The 21,816-nt window shown below is 36.6% G+C and overlaps 1 protein-coding gene across 1 annotated transcript in view; it reads right to left on the bottom strand.

The window, feature by feature from the left end:
• Positions 1-21,354, bottom strand: part of FZD6 (frizzled class receptor 6) — a 73,457-nt gene extending 52,103 nt beyond the window's left edge. Inside the window, 2 exon segments of the mRNA XM_020969715.2 lie at positions 19,392-19,725; positions 21,140-21,354. Coding sequence (XP_020825374.1) covers positions 19,392-19,568 — 177 coding nt within the window. The 5' untranslated portion in view covers positions 19,569-19,725; positions 21,140-21,354.
• Positions 21,355-21,816: the final 462 nt, after the last annotated feature.

The raw sequence follows: 21,816 nt of genomic DNA, 5'->3' as shown, positions 1-21,816 counted from the left end.
GAACAGTCTGAATTAATTTCTTTAAGTATTGACTGATTTGCTGTCCAAGGAATCTTAAAAGTCTTCGGCAGGCACCACAATTTAAAAGCATCAATTCTGGGCACTCAGTTTTTCTTATAGTCCAACTCTCACAACCATACATTACTACTGGAAAAACCATAGCTTTAACTATATGGACCCCTTGGTCCATATATGGTCAGCAAGGTGATGTTTCTGCTCTTCAGCATGCTGTCCATATTTGCCATAGCTTTCCTTCTGAGTAGCAAGCATCTTTTAATTTCACAGCTGCAGTCACCATCTATAGTGATCTTCGAGCACAAGAAAAAAAAAATCTGACACTGCTTCCATTCCTTCTCTAGTTGCCAGGAAGAGATGAGACCTACTGTCATAATCTCAATTTTTTTTAATGTTAGGCTTTAAGCCAGCTTTTACATTCTCCTCCTTCATCCTCATCAAGAAGCTTCATAATTCTTCACTTTCTGCCATCACAGTGGTATCATCTGCATGTCTAAGATCATTGATATTTCTCCTGGAAACATTAATTCTAGTTTTTTATTCATCCAGTCTGGGATTTCATATGATACATTCTGCATATAAGTTAAATAAATAAGATGACAACATACAGCCTTGCTGTACTCCTTTTCCAATTTTAAACCAATCAGTTGTTCCATGTTGGGTTCTAACTTGTTCCTCAGCAGACATTAAGATGAATTGGTCATCTCATCTCTTTAAAGATTTGCTACATTTTGTTGTGAACCACACAGTCAAAGGCTTTGATGTAGTCAATGAAGAAGTAGATGCTTTTCTGGAACTCTTGCTTTCTCTATAATTCAGCGAATGTTGGCAATTTGGTCTCTACTTCTAACAATTCTGAGTTCACATACAGCTGAGGCCTAGCTTGCAGAGTCTTAAATATAATCTTTTTGGAGTGTGAAATGAGCATAACTGTTCAGTAATTTGAACATTCCTTGGCATTGCTCTTCTTTAGGATTGGGATATAAATTGATCTTTTCCACTCCAGTGGCCATTACTGAGTTTTCCAAATTTGCTGGCATATTGAGTGCAGCACTTTAACAACATCAGCTCAGCTCGAATTGGCCTGAGAGTTAGCAATGCTTGCTAAGGCCCATTTGACTTAATTCTCCAGGATGTCTGGCTCTAGATTGGTAACCACACCATTGTGGTTATCAGTGATGTGAAGATCTTTCTCACGTAGTTCTTCTGTATATTCTTGCCACCTTTCTTAATCTCTCCTACTTCTGTTAAGTCCCTACCAGCTTTTTTTTATCATGCCCATTTGTGCACAAAACATTCCCTTGATATCTCTAATTTTCTTAATGAGATCTCTCATCTTTCCCATTCTATTGTTTTCTGTTATTTTTCCATATTGCTCATTTAAGAAAACCTTTTTCTCTCTGCTTACTATTCTCTGCAATTCTGCATTCAGCTGGATATATCTTTCCCTTTGTCTTTTCCTTTTTGCTTTTCTTCTCAGCTATTGGTAAAGCCTCACCAGCCATTTTCTTTTCTTGCTCTTCTTTTTCTTTTGAATGTTTTCGTTGCTGCCTCCTGCACAATATTGAGAAACTCTGTCCATAGCTCTTCAGGCACTCTATCTACCAAATTTAATCTCTTAAATGTATTCATCGCTTCTACTTTGTACTCATAAGATTATTTAGGTCATACCTATACAGTCTGATGGGCTTTCCTACTTTCTTCAATTTAAGTCCGAATTTTGCAATGAGAAACTTATGATCAGAGCCACAGTCAGTTCCAGGTCTTGTTTTAACTGACTACAAGAGCTTCTTGATCTTTGGCTGAAAAGTATATAATCAATCTGATTTCAATATTGAACATCTGGTGATGTCCATGTGTAGAGTCACCCTTTGGGCTGTTAAAAAAGTGTTTGCTATAACCAGCAAGTTGTCCTGACAAAACTCTGTTAGTGTCTGCCCTGTTTCATTTTGTATTCCGAGGCCAAACTTGCCTATTATTCCAATCATCTCTTGATTTCTTACTTTAGTATTAGAATCACCTATGATTAGTGTGTCATCTTTTTTTTGGCTTCATTTCTACAAGGTGTTATAGGCCTTCACAGAATTGATCAACTTTGAGTCTCTTTGGCATCAGTGGTTGGAGCACAGACTTGTATTACTATGATGCCAAATGGTTTGCCTTGAATTTGAATAGACATCATTCTGTCATTTTTTAGACTAGATAAGGGTCACAGAGAATTAGTTGAGAGAGGCGGGGACCTGGAAGTGGTTTTGTCCTGTTTTGATGGTCTTAAAAGAAGAAGAAAATGAAAAAGACAGGAGACTATACTGGGGAAGAAAGAAAAGTAGAGAGAGGGAACTCTATCTCACATAACAGAGGCCTGAGATGAACAGTATATAAATACGTAGGAAGGGATGGAGCAAAGGGAATTCTATGAACCTTGCCTCCATCTGAACTCAACAAAAGAAGGTTAAGTACACACATGCATAAAATACATAAAAACATATTAAAATACATAAAAAAGACATAAAAATACATTAAACTCAACAGGGAAATATGTGGGGTCAGAGAAAGGGGAGGGGAGTATGAGTAAGGCAGGATATGTAAAAGAGTGCTCAAAAGCAAACAACAAAAACCTTCCAACATCAAAGGGGTGGGGGAGAAACTGAAAGGGAGATTGGAAAGAAAGAAAGAAGTGAAGAAAGAATAGAAACATCAAATTTATAGATCTCAACTGTTAAGCAAATTCCTCTTTAATGGATTATATCTTTGAGAAGAAAAAGTACTTAAGGATAACATGGAATGTGAGTGAGATGAACCTATCCATAACAGGAAAGATGATAGCAAAAGAGATTAGAAAGCAGAATCTGATAATGTTAATTAAAAAACATACTTGAAACATATTCATGCAGAGTTAAGATGAGGGTCTGGAGCACAATCTATTATCCTTTATGTGAATAAAAAAAAAACAACAGGCTTAGTAATCATGATTTCTAACAAAGCTACAGTAAAGATTAAATAAACTGGAAAACACATTATGCTTAAAGGCACTATAGATAATGAATCATTATCACCACTTAAAAATATGTACTGAACAATCTAGTATCTAAAAGTGAATAAAAATTTATTTGAATTATATGGAAAAATATATGATAAAACTTTAATGGTGGGGTCCTCAATATACCTCTTTCAAACTTAAATGAATCAGAAAAAAAATAAAGAAACAGGAAATACCTGAATAAAACATTTGGAAAATGAAAGAAGATAGATCCCTGGTGATTACTGAATGGTAACAGAAAGGAGATTACATATTTCTCAGATATGTACTGCACCTTTACAAAATCTGACCACATATTGGGACAGAACTACCTCACAAATAAATTCAGAAAAAAAGAAATATCCTTTACTGAACATGATGCAATAAAAATGATATTTAAAAAATAAAAATTTAACTGAAGTTTAAATAATACAATCCTGAAGCATATGTAAGTTAAAGAACAAATCAAGGAAACAACAGAAGTTTCATTTTTTAAAATGACGATGAGACATCATGTCAAAATTTTGAGGAAAGACAAATCAAACTGGGCATGTAATGAACAAAAGTTTAAGAATATTAAGGGAAATAATGAAAACAGAAACCAAGAGAGCCTAGCAGTGCTCTCTTAAAAACATTTGACAGTAGTTAAAAAAAAAAAAAAGATCAATCAGAACAGATCACGTACACAACAACACACAGAAGTAAATAATACAGTGCTTGATAAACCCATATGACAAAAACTGGTGGGAAAACTGGGAAGTTTTCTGGTAGAAAGTCTGGTAGATATTAGATATAGACCAACATCTCACACCATCTACCAAGATAAGCTCCAAGTAAATATATGGATATATAAAAAGGAGACATCATAAACAAATTACAAGAGCAAAGAAGAAATTATCTTTCTGATCTATGGGTAGGGAAGAGATCATGACCAAATAAGGATAGAAAAGCCCACAGAAAATAGACAATTTTGGTTACATAAAATTTTAAGTTTTGGAAAAAAAAATAAAACCAATGCAGTTAAAATTAGAAAAGAATCAGGTAACAGGGGAAAGGCAAGGGGAAGAGAAATCTCTGCAGCAAAATTTTCTAACTAAAGTTTCATATGCATGATATATAAGGAACAGATTTAAAAATTTTAAAACTATACCCTATACTTCCAACAAAAGAGAAATCTCATTTAAAAAAAGAGAAATCTCACTTAAAATAACTGCAGACAACATAAAATACTTGGGAGTCTACCTGCCAAGACAAACCTAGGGAGTATATGAACACAATAACAAAACACTTTTCACAGAAATAAAGACAGATCTAAACAACTGGGGTAATATTAATTAATTGCTCATGGGTAGCCTGCACCAATATAATAAAATGATAATTCTTCCTAAGTTAATTTGTTTATTCAATTCCATACTAATCAAACTGCCAAAGAACTATTTTATAGAGCTAGAAAAAAAAATAGTAACAAGTCACCTGGAAGAACAAAAGGTCAAAAATATCAAGGGAATCAATGTTAAAAAAAAATGTGAAGGAAGGCAGCCCAGCAGTTCCAGATTTCAAATCATATTATACGGTAGTAATCATCAAAACAATTGGGTATGTCTAACAAATAGAATGGTGGATCAGTGGAATAGATCAGGTACACAATACATAGTAGGACATGACTACAGTAATGTAGTGTTTGATAAATCTAAAAATTCAAGCTTTTGGGGTGAGAACTCAATATTTGCCAAATTGGAAAGTAGTTTGGAAAAACTAAGCACAGACCAACAGCTCACACCATACACCAAGATAGGGTCAAAATGGACAAATAATTTAGACATAAAGGGAGTTACCATAAGTAAATCAGGGGAATATGGGAAAATATACTTGTCAGCTCTATAGATAAGGGAAGAGTTTATGACCAAACAACAGACAGAGATTACAAGAACTAAAACAGATAATTTTGATTAAAATTAAACAGCTTTTGCATAAACAAAATTAATGCAGCCAAAATTAGAAGGAAAACAGGAAGCTGGGGTGAAAAAGCTGTGACAAGTTTCTCTGGTAAAGGCCTCAATTCCTCAAATATATAGAGAACCGAACCAAATTTATAAAAATAAGAGCCATTTCCCAGGCGATAAATGGTGAAAGGATATGAACAGGCAATTTTCAGAAGAAGAAATCAAAGCTATCAATAGTTACATGAAAAAATGCTCCAAATCACTACTAATTAGAGAAATGCAAATCAAAACAATTCTGAAATACCACCACACACATCAGACCACCTAACATGACAGAAAAGGAAAATGACAAATGCTAGAGGGGATGTGGAAAAACTGGGACACTAATGCACTGTTGGTGCAGTTATGAACTAGTCCAACCATTCTGGAGAATAATCTGGAACTACTCCCAAAAGGTTATCAAATTGTACATACCCTTTGCAATACCACTACGAGGTCTATATCTGAAAGAGATCAAAGAAAAGGGAAAAGGGCCTATTTGTACAAAAATATTGATAATAGTGCAAAGAACTGGAAACTGAGAAGATGTCCATCAATTGGGGAATGGCTGAACAAGTTGAGGTACATGATTGTAATGGAATATGCTTATGCTTATGCTATAAGAAATGATGAGCAGGATGATTTTAGAAAAACCTGAAAGACTTACATAAACTGATGTTGAGTGAAGTGAGCAGAACAAGGAGGATGTTTGCTATAAGAAATTACAAGCAAAATGGTTTCAGAAAACCCGGAGAAGATTTATATAAACTCATGTAAAGTGAAGTGAGCAAAATAAGAACATCGTACACAGTAATAACAATATTTTAAGAATAATCATCTGTTGGGGCAGGTAGGTGGTGCAGTGGATAGAGCACAGGCCCTGAAGTCAGTAGGACCTAAGTTCAAATCCAGCCTCAGACCAAACACTTGACACTTACTAGCTGTGTGACCCTGGGCAAGTCACTGAACCCCAACTGCCTAAAAAACAAACAAAAAAAAACAAAACAAAATAAGAATAATCATCTGTGAAAGACTTAGCTACTCTGATCAAGACAATGATCCAAGACAATTCCAAAGGACCCACAATAAAAAATGCTATCCACCTTCTGAGAACTGATGAAATGTGAATGCAAACTGAAAGATAGTTTTTTGACTTTATTTTTGTTTTATTTTGTTTGTGTTTTCTTTTGCAACATGGCTAATGTGGAAAAGCTTGGCATGACCTCACATGTATATTCAAAATCAAAGTGCTTGCCTTCTAAAGGAGAGGGGAAAAGCAGGAGGGAAGGAGAGAATTTGGAATGCCAAGTTTTAAAAAATTATTGTTAATTTTTTTTTACATATAACTGAGAAATATTTAACAAAATAATTTTTTAAAAAAAGAGCCATTCCTCAACTGATAAATGGTCAAAGGATACACACAGGCAATTTTCAAAGCAACACATGTAAGACATCAACAATAACATTAAAAAAATGCTCCACATTACTAAAAATTCAAGGAACACAAACTAAAGCTCCTCTAGGGTTCCACCTCATTTCCATCTGATCATTGAAGATCTTTAAAAACAAAAATGACAATTGTTGGAGGAACTGCAGGGGGAAAAAAGTACACTAATACATTGTTAGAGGAGCTATGATTTGGATTAGCCATTCTCAAAAGTAATTTTGAAATATGTTACTAATATTGTCATACTCTTTGACCCAACAATACCACTACTAGGTATATACCTCAAAGATTAAAAGAAACAGCAGAAGGATGCATATATAGTAGAAAAATATTTATAGCAGATCTTTTGTAGTAGCAAAGAATTGGAAACTGAATGGCTAAACAAATTATGGTCTATGAATGTAATAAGACTATTATTGTACCATGAAAAATTACAAAAAGGACAGTTTCAGAGAACCCTGTACAAACTGACGTAAAGAAAAGCGAACAGAACCAGGAAAACAATTTCTACAATAACACTATAAAGAAAAACAACTTTGAAAGACTTGAGAACTCTGACCAACTATAATCCAGGGGACTGATGATGAAGTATGCTTCTCACCTTTTGACAAAGAGGTGATGTGACCTAAGAAACAAAAAAGGACACATATATTTTCAGATATAGTCAATGTGGAAATCTTTGCTTGACTATGCATGTTTGTTACTAGGCATAGACCAATATCTCACAGATCTCAGAGCTTTGCTTTTCTTTTTCATTTTTTCAATAGTAGGGCAAGTAGGAGGGCAAGGGTCAATAGAGATAAGGCAGCTAAAAAGAAAATTGAAAGGGTAATTAAAGTACTTTTAAAAAAAATCTAAAGATACGAACAGAAGGAAAGCCAGAAAGATACATATACAATGTCACACCCAGAGCGGCAAAGACTGCAGAAAAAGGAAAATTACAATTGTGAGAGGGAAACAATCAATGCGGGAAAATGGGCCTGTTAGTGGTACAATTAATTATTCTGGAAAGCAACTTGGAATTTTATACAAAAAGTTACTTTAACCCACCTACACCACTACTAGGCCTATTCCCCTCCTCTCCACAAAAAAAAAAGAGGAAAACTTATGTACAAAAATATTTTTTACAAAAATATTTACAGCAGCTCTTTTTTTGGTGTCAAAAAAAACCCCAACAACAACTGGAAACCAAGAGGATGTCCAACAATTAAGGAATGGCTAAATAAGTTGTGGTATACAACTGTGATAGAATACTACTCTGCTTTAAGAAATGAGGAAATATATAGAAAAACTCATGTGAACTGCTACAGAGTGAACAGTTTATACTATGACATCAATATTATAAAAATTAACAATTACTTTTATAAACTAACAAAGAATGAAGTGAGCAGAAACAGGAGAACAATTTGTATGAAAACACCATAAAACCAAACAACTACAAAAGCTATAGGAACTACAATCAATATACCAATCATTCATGATTCCAGAAGACTGATGATGAAATATTCTATCCATTACAGAAAGGTGATGGAGTGAAAGGGCAAAATGAGATGGGGTGGGGAGGGATGCAGCACCATTGAGAGAATTTGTTTTGCTTGACCACATGTATATCACTAAAATTTTGCTTTTATTTTTTTCCCCCAGTGGAGTGAGAAAATAGATTTCTGTTAATTTCTTTAAAATAGAGGAGTGTTATAGATGTGAAATGTTACATAAATTTTCACATGAGGTCAGTGTATTATTAGTTTTACTTTGTTACAAGACACTTCTCGTGAAGCAGGAGTAATCTGAAAATGTTTGAAATGTAAAAACAAGACTCCAATAAAACTGCAATTGTAAAAATGAAAAAAGAGTAAGATACCTTTGACAGTTACATGTTGAATTTATTATATTTCCAAAAGTAAGCTATATATAACAGAAAGCTTCAGTTTCATGTATAATTTTTTGTTTTATTATGCTATGTATTATGTCATATGCTCATTTTATTTATAGAGCTTAAAATGAAAATAAATAAAACAGTGAAGCAAAAGAAAAGTAAATTAAAACAACTCTAAGATACATCAAGCTTGCCAAACTGCTAAAAAATAAGGAAACTCAATGTTACAGTGGTAACATTGGTGGAGCCATGATTTGGTTCAACCACTCTCAAAAAGAATTTGTAATTATGGCAGAAAAGGTATTAAACTGTTCATACACTTGACTTAGAAATGCCACTACTGGGAATTGCTAGGAGTCATTATGACACTAGCACTCTGTTAGTTTGGGTTCAACACTGGGATGAAATGAGGCATTCACAAATCATTGGAGAGTTAACAAAACATGGTTTACTAATCCTGGCATAGCAAGCATACAGCAGCACTTAAGTTCTGTAGACTTGCTCTCTTTCTCCATAAGGAAATGTGTTTGATCAGCAGGACAGGGTATAATGACTCTCATGATGTTTCAGTATTCACCAAGTGTAAGTGGCACTGGCCCCAGGGGGGAAGGACCTTTTATGTCCCTAGGTTACCAGGCGGAAGCCACCTGGAAATTGTGTTAAGAAGTACAATTTGAACCTTCCCCTTCCTCCCAGGATCAATCAAGTACGATCTTCACTACCGGTTAGGGAAAATCTAGCCTAACCCCTGTTGTAAGAAGGGAGGTGCCTTGGTCTTGACACTGGAGAATACCCCTAACAGGTAATTCACTAAGAAAAGTCCTACATGGATAAAAATTTCACTAGCAGCACTATTTGTTGTAACCAAAAACAAGTAAACAAAAACAATATTATTCTAAAACTCCAATGTAAGGAATTTCAATGTAGGTACTTATAATGACATCGATTGTAATCCAGCCATTCTATGGTACTTTTGTCTTCCAAAAAATTAGCCAAAAGAAGTCTATTCATTTAACTAGGTGATTCTTCACATTTTCCTAGGATTATAAGGATATCAATGGAGCACATGATTGTCCCCTAGCTATCCCTCAATCTTTCTTCATGACCAAGCCATATTATTTTTTCAACACTAAATCAATACTAAGAGGCAACAAAATTGTATTAAAATATAAAGGCAATGTTAGTACCATACTCCCAAAATTAAAGAACACATCCCTTCTATCTATTAATAATAACTATTCAAACTGTTCTCTCTGGGAATTTACTTTGTTCTGGTGTATGATGGGAAATATCTGTTGTATGAAAATGTGCTAATAATTTCTTTTTAAAAATTGTAAGGAATTTTGAAATATATGCATATGTAAGGATCTATAGAAAAGAAGATGGAATATTATAAGCAGCACTGCCTCACAAAATAGCAAAAAAATAGCATGTAAAAATGAGTCTTCTAAAAGCTTAGTGAGCCCTAAGCTAGAAAGCTTTTACAAGTTACACTAGGAAGGCAATAAAAAAATGTGAAATAAAAGAATTCTGCCTGTGTGTCAAAACAAGTGAATCTCATGCTCGTGGTGTGTGGAATCACCACATCTGTCCTCTAACACACCTCAATCCCTGATATGTATGTAATAAGGCAATGGCATTCAAGAAATTGAAGTTGGAAAGAGTGTCTGGACCCAACCAAATAAACATGCGGAAATCCATACCAGAAGGCACAACAGAGGTCTTCAAGTGAAGGTTAGGTGGTTACTTGCTGAAGATGTTACATAGCAGATATTTGATCAGATAAGGGTTGAGATTCCTTCTAACTTTGAAATTTTGTGATACTTTAAAGACACTCAAAAACCCATTTTCAAGATTTGTCAGAGAAGGGATATTGAAGAATATAAAAGCTCAAGGGCAGTATTGCCAAAAACTGGCAACTAAGAAGTTAGCATCATTGACCTTTATGCTAATATTTTTATCTTCATAAAATCTTTGAGAACAACCTGCACTGATGAAATTTTTGTGAAGGGAATAGAAAAGCTTTCAGATGATTCGCTATAGCACATTATCCGTTTAGTCATGCCACTGACAAATTCATGGAATATACAATCAAGGTCTGTCTCAAAAAATCTGATGCAACATTTATTAAATACTTACTATGTGCAAGGCTCTATGGGAGGCACTGAGGATACAAGGGCAAAAAGAAAAAATCCCCCAATAGTTTCTGTCTTCAAGGAACTTATATTTTACTATAATAAAATATGTACACAAATAAAAGTAGCACAAGGAAAACTGAGAAAGGAGAGTGCATTAACAATTGGAGAAATCAGAGAAGGCTTTACAAAGGAAGTGACATCCAAACTAAACTTAGAAAGACGTGCTCTGAAATAGATATGGAATATATTTCAGGAATGGGGGATGGCTTGTGAAGATGCATAGAGGTGCCTCATCATTCATTTTTTTGTCAGTCCAAAGGTCATTCCTCTTTGGCAGAGAAAATGAGAAGATTAAGAAATAAGTAGGTTCACCTTCTCAGTCAGTCATTATTATCCACCCATTTATCTCCAGCACTGGTCTTATCTTTAAAACTCAGGGATACTTGTATTGTGATATAAGTTAAATGTTTTCATGAAAACCGGCACACAGAATTATATGCACTGACAAAGGTCACTCCACAGCCCAGTTCAGGTGCTATCTCCTCCATGGAGCCTGGTCCAACACAGTTGAAAGGATCTTTCTGTCCTCCTATTTTCTTATGGCACTTGTCTTGTGCTCTACATCTGTCCTTCATGTATTCACCTAGTATCCCACTTGTTTGTGTACATATTAGATTACAAACTCTTCAATATTAGGAAATGTGTTATTTTTCATCTCTGTATGCCCAGTACCTAGCACAGTACCTTGCATATAGAATGTACATTCATTTCAAAATGAATTACTTCAAGGAAAAATTTTGGAAAAAATTAAACATTTCCTTTGGTGTCCAAGATCCTCTTCTTTCTTTATAACAGGATGAATGCACAAGGAACTCATTAGGAGAGTCATAAAAAAGAACCTCCAAAGGTGTTAAAGGTGTTAGCTGAAGTGGAAAAATACAACTATACATGCTGCTGAGCAAAAAGAAGCAAACCAGGGTAGAACAGTAACTTGGAAGACAAAATGATTCAGAAGTAGTGGGTATTAAAAACTGCAGAGAGTTTAAGGAAAATGAAAACTGCACTTCAGTTTATTATGTGTTGTCAATGCCTTTTACAAGGTGGTGATGATGAAAGTCTGAAAGCCAGTGACTGCCTGGAAATATTCTAATTTCATTACAACAAATGCCTAAAATGGCCCACTTTATTCCAAGAAATATTCAATACAGCAAAGTTCAGGTAACACACAAGAATTTCATCACGCTATCAAAATGGTCTTTTAATAATAATGATGATGATGATAGCTAACATTTATATAGTGTCTTATACGCCAGGCACTGTGCTAAGCTCTTTACACAGATTATCTCATTTGATCCTCACAACAACCCTGGGAGGTAGGTGTGATCATTATCTCCATTTTATACAGTTAAAGAAAATGAGGCAAAGGTCTCAAAGTCAAATGACTTGCACAAGGTAATACAGCTTATGTCAAAGGCTGGATTTGAACTTAGGTCTTCCTGACTGCATCTGGCACTCTATAAAACAGCTATATAGCCCAAAGAACACTGTTCTTTGAATCAGAAGACCTTGGTTTTAGCATTGATTTTTTTTTTCATTTAGGACAACTACTCATTTTAAAGTTTGCAAAGTATTCTGCTCACAATGACCTCCTAAGGTAGTTGTGCAAGGATTATTATTCCTATTTTATAAATGAGGAAAGTGGTTCTTTCTGCCATATAACACACCATGGAGGCAAGTCAATAATACTTGCACTACCTACCTCCCATAGTACTTAAGAAAAAACCACTTTGTAAATGGCAAAGCAATATATAAACATTTAGAATAACAGAAAATTAACCTGTATATATTATAGGAACTTAGAAGTGAGGAGAAGATAAAGTCAATTACTTCATAAAATATAAAAAAATGAAGACCTCTTGATTCATTTTCCAGGTAACAATCTTTTGCACTTCTCTTTCATTTTATCATAAAATGCTTTGTAAATTTTAAAATAGATAGAAATGTCAGCTCTTAATACTACCAGTATCACTGACTGCAATACTATCCTGTTTCTAAAACAAATTTTTATCTATTGTATACTTTTTTAGCTTTATAAAATTGGTCAGTTTTTTTTCTTAGATTCATAGTCAGTAATAAGAAGTAGCAAAGCCTATTGTTTCAATGTTTTAAACTCTCATAATTTTTAAATTTGAAAATATCCAGACACTGAACTCATAGGTTTTCAACTTCTAATTAATCTTACCTGATAATATATACTCTTTTTTTAGCAATGTCCTCTCAGAGTTGCGATAACAATTTTCAAATATCTCTATTGAGCCTGGCCTGTTCCATCTGGAAATTATCTAAAAACAAGCATTCATTCCTGTGTGAAAGGCATTAACCTAGGTACTAACATACAGAAACAGACAAAACAATTCCTGCTTTCAAAGAGCTGGGGGGAAAGTGGGAGAAGGAAACATAACATCTACTTTTGTGTTCAGTCATTTTTCAGTTGTGTCTGATTCTTTGTGACTCCCTTTGGTGTTTTCTTGGAAAGATATTGGAGTAGTCTGCCATTTCCTTCTCCAATTCATTTTACAGATAAGGAAACTGAGGCAAACAGGTTTAAGTGACTTGCCCAGAGTCACACAGCTATTAAGTGTCTGAGGCCAGATTTGAATTCAGGAAGACTCATCTTCCTGACTCCAGATCCAGCTTATCCACTGCATCACCTACCTGCCCAAATACAAAATATATACAAAATAAGTAGGAAGAAATTTAGTGAAACACTATTAACTTGGGAGGAGAGATTAGGAGTCAGAAGAGGGCCCTTTTATGACATACTACCTGAGCTATGCCTTAAAGAAGCTGGAGATTCTAAATTTTGATACTGGATATGAAGGGTTTTCAGGGAAGATTAGGAGAGATGGCAGCAGAAGTCGAATCCATTAGATTTCATAATAAAACAACTTACAAATATTTAAGAATCACTGGCCAATAGAAACAGAATTTTTTTGTCTGATTATCCTTTCTTCCTCTACTCCTTTACAAAAATGGAAATGGATATGGAAACAATACATTGTTTCTGTATAACACATTAACAGGTGGAAAGGAAAAGGAAGGTTTTTTGCTCATTTCCGTTTAGAATTCAACAAAAGTAGAGTCACCACATGCTGTTCCAAACACAATACATAGCTTTGCTTTTGCCTAGGCTTATATGAAAGCAATTCAGCAAGAAAAAAAATGTTCCTGTTTCCATTTTTCCTACACCAGTTTCAGCCTTCTCCGGAAAAGATCATAATTTCCCTCAGGAGGCTAGCCTCCAAATTTGAGAAACAATGCTCTACACAGCAAGCAAAAACTGACACAATGGAAAACTAGCAACCATTTGTTTTTCACTTAGGTAATTAGCCTGTGCAAAACAGCTTTTAAAAGCCAAACTGTACATGAGACACAATCATTCTTTGCAATACAAAGGAGAGACTTCTGATATCAAGTTGGAATATTTAATATTTCTTTCCCACTCACTGAATTCCTAGAAGGAATAGATCTAAGTGACATTCCATCTTTTTGTCCTAATGTTTTAATGACCTTTAGTGGTTATGGTGCTGACTTGGAGACAGGAAGGCCTGTCATATCCTGCCTTTAATACTTAATAGCTGTGTGACCCTAGGCAAATCATTTCACCTGTTTGTCTGTTTCTTCATCTGTAGAATGAGGGAGTGTCCTCCAGCTCTAAATCTATGATCCTATGATCTTCATTTATGTGTTAGAATTTTAGCAGTGATTAGGAAGTATCAACCTAGGCTGTTTTTAAAAAAATAATAATATGAACTATAGTTTCATTAAAATAACACTGCCAAAGACACTAAAGGTTAGTAACTCAACATTACTGGGCCATGCATCCTGTCTGAGCTGAAAGGCAAGAGCTAGTACTTGAGGCTAACGATCCCATATGATCCAGCCAAAAGACTAAATAATGTCCTCTCATTATTCCAAATACTTAAAAGCCAGTCAAAAATGGCTCTGAATACAGTTTGGCAACCGTGTATGAGGCTGGAATGGGAGTAAAGAGGAGGAAGATGACACTAAATTGCACAGTTCATTAGAACTAAGGCAGGGAGATGTCTACAACATCCTAAATGCCAATCATTCGATTTGGAGAATAAGGGTTTGGGCAAAAATGATTAGAAAGAATGTTCTCAACTGAATTGTTGAGACAGTAGTACCTTTTTCTTGATAATACTGAAATTCTATTTAGATATTGACTCTAATTAGAAGGTAAAAGAGGTAAGTAGGAAAAGGGAACTGACAAGAATCATTACAAGTAAATTGACTTTCTGATCCAAGGTTACATCTAGAAGATTTTACAGTTGGCAAAGACTTGAATCAACACATCTCAATCTGAATCTATAATAATACTCCCTGTTCATCTGATACAGTCAGGAAAGATCACATGAAATAGACACCATATAATAAGGTCTGGGAATGCAGGGTGCTGGAAAGTGTTCCCACAAAAGATTTATCATGCTTAGACAGTTTGGAAGGTCTCTTCCTACTCTACAAGTCAATTCATTCTAAACAGCCTTCTAACACTTCAAAAAGCCATTATTTCATAACAATAAGTATTCCCTCCACCAGTACAGTCTGTTGTAGTCAAATTTCATCACCTTGTAGCCAACCTGGTGATAAGCCTCCCCAAACACAAGGCTAGTTTAGTCCTTCGAACAGCACATAGTCTGTGTCACTGAGCCATATTTGAAATCTTTATAATTTAGGTAGACTCTAGTAGAGCTTGGATTCTGCTGGAAAAGCTTAAAAAAAAAAAGGATCACCGCAGAATGAAAGTATGACTTGGTGGATGAGGGATAAACATTCATTTAAAAAAAATGAAAAGGACTAAGGCAGAATAGGAAGGGGCAAGAAGTTACAAAATGCAGTGGAAAAAATATAAGCATCATTTATAATCTGCCTTATTAATATTTATAAGTCACTTGAAAAAGAATCTCTGCATTTCAAATTGGAGGTAAAACAAAGCTGGGATCTATAGCTAATACAGTAAATGACAGAATCAGGATATTTTAAAAAATCAATAAGCGAGGATAAATTCAATCTAAATCATTTTTCGCCTTTGAATTTTATTAATTTATTTTGATTTATCAAGAATCACTTCCATATGCTTCTGAGTTTAAAATTTTTCTCCCCCTTCCTCCCCACCACCCTCTCCAAGAGGGCACACAATCTGATACAGGCTGTACATTTACATTCCCATTAAATATATTTTAACATTAGTGGTGTTGTGAGTAAAAATTAAAACCAATAGGAGGAACCATCAGAAAGAGGAAAAAAACTCAACAGAAGAGAAAAAATTCAATTCAACTTTCATAGCTCTTTCTTTGGATGAGGTTTCTGGAAAAGTCTTAGATCCTTGTATTGCTGGGAAGGGTTAAGTTTATCTAAATCTAAATCTAAAAGATAAAATGTAATACAGAGATATGCAATGTCCTACACTTAAGTATTTAAAAATCAACTACACAAATACAGAATGAGGCAGACATGGCTAGACAATGGTATGTGTAAAAAAACCAGCTAAATGTTTTATTAACAACTAAATCCATCTAAAAAATGCAATAGGTTGCATCATGAGGCAGTAAGTTTCCCATCACTTAATAGTATTTAAACAGAGATTGGATGATCATTTGTTGGCAATTCTGTATACAAGTACAATACAACCTCTTACAGGCCTTTCACCTTTGAAAGTCTATTATTCTAAATATTTCCTGCTTTGTCTCTAGGTAGTCATGCCAAAACTTGCCTTATACAGTACCATATAAACTCTTCTGAGAACAAAAAGTCTAATGGAAAATGTTTTTTTTAAAAAGTCCATTTTACCTTCTCCTCTCCTTTCTCTGTGTGGCCAGAAAAGGAACAGGTGGCCTGCTTTTTTTCCTTTTAAACTCAGAAAAGTACTAACTGAAGCAATAAAACTCAAATAGTAAGGGCAATTGATATGCTTAATATACAAGGGAAAAGACATTATAGGAAAGAAAAGAAGCTCCCTTTCTACAGCCCCCAAATTTGCTAATAGCAAAACAAAATGATTGGCGCTGTTTTTTAAAAAGTAGTAAATGATTCAACATTTCACAAAGAAATTTTATGTTCAGACATAGTATAAATAGGGCATGCAACACAGACTAGTTCCTACTTACTTTACTATTGTAGTTATTTAGTAGCAAGAATATATCTCTCATAGCTTTAAAATACCTTTCCAAGGAAGAGACTAAGTAGCTGAATATCATATGATCAACACGAGTATTCAAATTTATCTTGTGAAAGGATGAATTATTTGTATGGTGCCAATAGATCAAACAGGTTAGGTAAATATACATGAGATTCTTAAGAAATGGGATATTGAAAATACCTAAAGCTACTCTGAAAGTTTAGTTTTCATACAAAGAATAATTATGCATGATGTAATATAAAGATCATAAATGATATAACTAAGAATGCAATGCATATTATTGAAGGCACCCTATTACTTTAAGAAATTGAAACCCTCCATGTTGCAATGCGCTAGTTAAAAATACACACTAAAAGAGTGCAGCTTTGTAATTTGTAGTACACTTCTAAAAATATTTTTAACAGCTCTTCTATACAACGAAGTAGCCTGAGAACTATTCTTTGCACAAATTAAGTTCAATACGGTATTTCAACTCTTGGTTATTTTCCCTACAGAAAATAACCTTTCTTGATAAAAGTGATTAAAAAACAAAATGAAACAGTGCTGTCTTCCAATATATGTTAAATCAGCTTTCTAGATCTGTACAGTAGGGCAAAAACCTGCTGCTACAGGTAACTCTTTATTCCCTCAACCTACCTGTATTTGCATATCTCTAAATAAGAGGTAGGTAATGATGAGTGGCACCTAAGGCAACATTTGTTACAACTATCAAACCATAAGATGTCTTCTCTTAGTCCCCCCACATTAGAGATAGGTTTGGTTTTCTCTTTCTCCTTTTTTCTTCTTCCTCTTGGCCCTATGATTTAACTGTATTAGCAACATTTATGCACACTTTAACCTAGAGTAAAAGTAAAGCTCCCAGAGAACCAATCCAACTCCATGAACATTTTTTCTCCTTTTCTTTCAGTTCTACCAGTCATTCATTCCCATTTTCCCAACATTACATAAAGAATAGTGCATGGCTAGCTAGTGATAGATAGAAAGACTGCATATATGTTATAAAAATATATATTATGTATTTGTATCTATTTTATCAATCAGGAAAGGCTTCATGTAGAAGATGCTACTTGAATCAGTCTTGGAGGAAATACATATTTGAGTTATAGATTCACCTAAACTCATTATCTCATAATTTAATATTAAACTATTTATATTATGCAAGTCATCATTCAAATAAGTAGGGATATATACCCAAGAGAGACAACATGGCATAATGGATAGAGAACAGGCGTCTGAGTCAGAATTAGGTTCAAGTCCCACCTTTGACTACATATTTGCTGTGTGACATGTTTGTGCTGCTCGAGTCACTTAAGATTTTTTTGTGCCTGAGTCAAATCTCTTAGACTAAAAATTGCAGAGAAGGTGCTGACCTACACTGGTGGAGGAAATCCTCAGCAAAAGCTCCCAACACTGAAGAAATCAATGGTCCAGTAAAAAAAAAAAGACAAGTATTATACACATACATATATGTTAAAAAGCATTTATTAAATGCTTACTTTGTTTTTGGGACCATGCTAAGCCTAGGGATACAAAGACAAAAGTGAATCTGTTCCTCCCCTCAAGGAGCTTACATTCTAATGGAAAAGACAACATAGACAAATAGAAGTACAGAATATATATAAAAGGAGTAAGTGGTGCAGTAGACGGAGAATGCTGGCTCAGAAACAGCTGAGTTCAAATCTGTTCTCAGACAATTACTAGTTGTGCGACCTAAGTCACTTTATCTGTTTGCCTTAGTTTCCTCAAATGTAAAGTGGGGATAATAGGAGCACCTACTTTGATATTCTTTTTTTTTTTCCTTTGCGAGTCAGTTGGGGTTAAGTGGCTTGCCCAGGGCCACACAGCTAGTAACTGTCAAGTGTCTGCTCTGAGATCGAATTTGAACTCAGGTCCTCCTGACTCCAGCGTCACTGCTCTATCCACTGTGCCACCTAGCTGCCTCTTGGAGCACCTACTCTGCAGGACAAAATGAGAGAGAATATTTGTAAAAAGTGCTTAGCAGTATGCCTAGCGCATAGCAGGCACTATTTAAGTATTCCATCCCTCCTCCGCTCTACAAGGTAGTTTGTGAAGGGAGTACACTAGCAGCTAAGGGGATCAGGAGAGGCTTCACGTAGAAAGTGGCAGTTAACCATGTCTTGAAAGAGATAAACATTTGTCTAGAGACTGTTAAGAGTTAAATGCACTATTTAAGAGAATTTAAGTTGAATGATTTCTTTACATTGTTTAAATTATTATTCAAACAAGTATGAAAACTTGTTTGACAGGCACATAGTATCAAGTTCTCATAGTGTCATGGTTAGATATGAAATGACTTTTTATTGAGGTAAGAAAAAAATCTGGTGTAAAATTTGAGGACAATTATATTCCATTCAGAGATGCCAGATATTAATTACTAACTACATGACATTTCAAAATTGTTCATTGCTATAATTCTGTACAAGTGTACTCCCATTTTAAGCAAATCATGTATTTGAAGATTGAAGTTTTTTAAAAACATAAGGAAGAATTCTTAACTTTATAAAAGACTTCCCCATAAGATTCATTTAAATAAGCTAATTTCCCATGTGTAAGTTATTTGACATACACACCTTGAGAAGTACATCAATCTATTGAATAAAGAAATTTATACCTGTAGTTTACTATTAGAATGCCCTACAAAATTTCAAAGTTAAAGGAAGAGAAGCAACTCACCTCCATTTCTAGTGCAGCAATAGACTGGTCATAATGTCCCATCAAATTAGGGAAAAATGTCATATTGTAGGTCATTTTCACACATTTGGGAACAGTAATTGGTTCACAGGTAAAGAAACTGTGACCTCTTATGAGGGGCAACGTTATACACATCACAAAAAACAGAATTGTTTCCATTTTCTTCCAATTCCTGATTTCACCACCACATAGTCTGGAATGCAGTTATTTCCACCCTCTTAGGCAACATCACCAAAAGGTTGCTCAAATTGCTCTTTTCGTTATTTTACCATCCTCTAGGACGTTGTTCTACTGAAATTTACTTCTTTATCATCAACTGCAAAACCAAACAAGAACACGCCATCAACATCAGTCACAATTTTAAATTCAGGCACAAATGTTAACATGAACCACGTTTAAAATGATGTCTAAGTAATAACTTTCATTTACAACTGCATGCCTTTTAAGAAGAAAGGCACACATTTCTATTATTTTTAAGAAATAGTCACAAAATCCTTGTATTATGTTGCACATTCTGTATACCCAAACATTAAGAATTCAAGTACAGAGTGTCAAAGCAGGTATGGGAAGAAAAATGCTGGTAAAAATGAATCACAAAGGAATTAAAGAATTATAGTAGCTTAGAGACCACAGAGGTCATCTAGCACAACTCCCTTATTTAATAAAAGCGAAAACTATCCCAGAGAAGTGAGATGATCACATAGTTACTTAAGAGGGCCTGGAATAAAATTCTGTTCCTCCGATCCCTAAATCCTGCAAGCTGCCTCCCCAGACTCTATTTCAACGTGTTGGAGATAAAGTCTTCCTCTTGTTGAACAACTAACTAAATCTGAACTTTCTCGAGTTCCTTTATAGAAGGCACTGCTGCATGCACAGTGCTGGAAGAACACTGCATCTGGCGTCAGGCGACGTGCGTTAAAATCCCAGCTCTGGCACCTATCTGTGTAGACCCCCAGCAAGGAACTTCTCCCAGTTTTAGGTGCATTTGTAAAATGAGGGAATTGGACTAGATGACCTCCAGAGTCCTTTCCAGGTCTAAAAAGATGACCCTACGAACCTACATCTAGTTGTTATGGAGTATAATCATCACCCTCAGCACACCCCCGCTCCCCTCCCCTCCAAAATGGCAGGAATGGGGGATTAACAATTTGATCAAGGGTGGGGAGTGCAAAAAGCAAAGGAAGCCCTTCCCACCTCCCCCACCCACCACAAATCTCCCTGAAATAAAGCCCCTCCACCGGTTTCCTAGCCAACCGGGGCCCAAGGCGAGATGCCCTCCTGGCCGCAGCAGGACTTGGTTGCCCCTGCCACCAAGCTGGGCACCTGTCCCTGCCCTGCCCGCCGTCTCCTCTCATGCACCGGTGGCCGATTTCCGCCAGTTAACTCAGAAAGTGGCTTAGGGGATTTGGCTCCCAACTTCGGGAGAAACTTTCGGCGGGTGCGGGCAAGTGACCACAGCCGCCTTCCCCAAGCACCTGTAGCAGCGAGGTGCGCAGGGGGCCCTCTTCGGCACCGAGGCCAGGACCAGGCTACTCTGGGGGTGGGGGAGAGCGCCACCCCCGCCTCCTTCCGGCTCGTGCAGCCCCGCAGCAGCCGCTCCCCGTTACCTGGACAACCGCCCCCTCCCCCACACCTCCAGCCAGCCAGCGCCCGGTGGGGGCTCGCTCCGCCAAGGAACCACAGGTTCCTCGCCTTCGGGACGGCCCGGGTCACGACGGCCGCCTCCTTACCTGTGGGGAACTCCTGAGTGGCCCCAGCGCCGGCGCCGCTATCGCCGCCTCCGTCGTCACCGCTGCCGCCTCCCTCCCCTCGGGTCCCCCGCGGCGGGAGCAAATGGCTCTGGCGAGTTGCCGGGATCCGGCCGCCGCGCGGGGCGCGAGAGCTAGGGAATCCCGCGAGACTGAGCTGGGGCAGGTCGAGGCGGGACAGGTCTGGGCTCGCGGCTCCGGGGCTGGAGGGGAAGGGCTCCCCCGCCCCCGCACTAGTCTGAGCGCCCGGCCCTCGCAAGATCCCAGGGGAGTGCACGGGACGGGGGCGCGCGGGAGGGGGAGCCCTTGCGCGAGCCTCCGATGCCTCTGCCCCAGGTGAATGCGCGGGGGTAGAGTGCGAGGGGGTGTCGCGCAGTGAAAAGTCCCAATTATATCTGGCGGCGAGGTGTGGGGAAGAGAAGCTCTTTTGCCACCTGCTTTTGTAGAGTACTAGAAAGAGTGAACCGACTCCAGGTCGTGGTTTACCCGCTGGGAAATGGCAGAGTGCTTGGGCTGTGCTGTGTTTTGTTCCCCAGGGTCTGGTGAGGCTCAGTGTAATTAGTATCTGTGAAGCACTCTCTGAACCTCAAAATGAGGCGTCCTTTGAAGAAGAAACAGCACAGCTTTTCATCTCTTGTTTTCAGTAGCTGAGCGCTCAG

The sequence above is a fragment of the Phascolarctos cinereus genome, unplaced genomic scaffold (genome assembly GCF_003287225.1).
Source record: "Phascolarctos cinereus isolate Bilbo 61053 unplaced genomic scaffold, phaCin_HiC Scaffold_4;HRSCAF=312, whole genome shotgun sequence".
In the NCBI taxonomy this organism is placed as follows: Eukaryota; Metazoa; Chordata; class Mammalia; order Diprotodontia; family Phascolarctidae; genus Phascolarctos; species Phascolarctos cinereus.
This window is presented reverse-complemented; position numbering and strand designations above follow the sequence as displayed.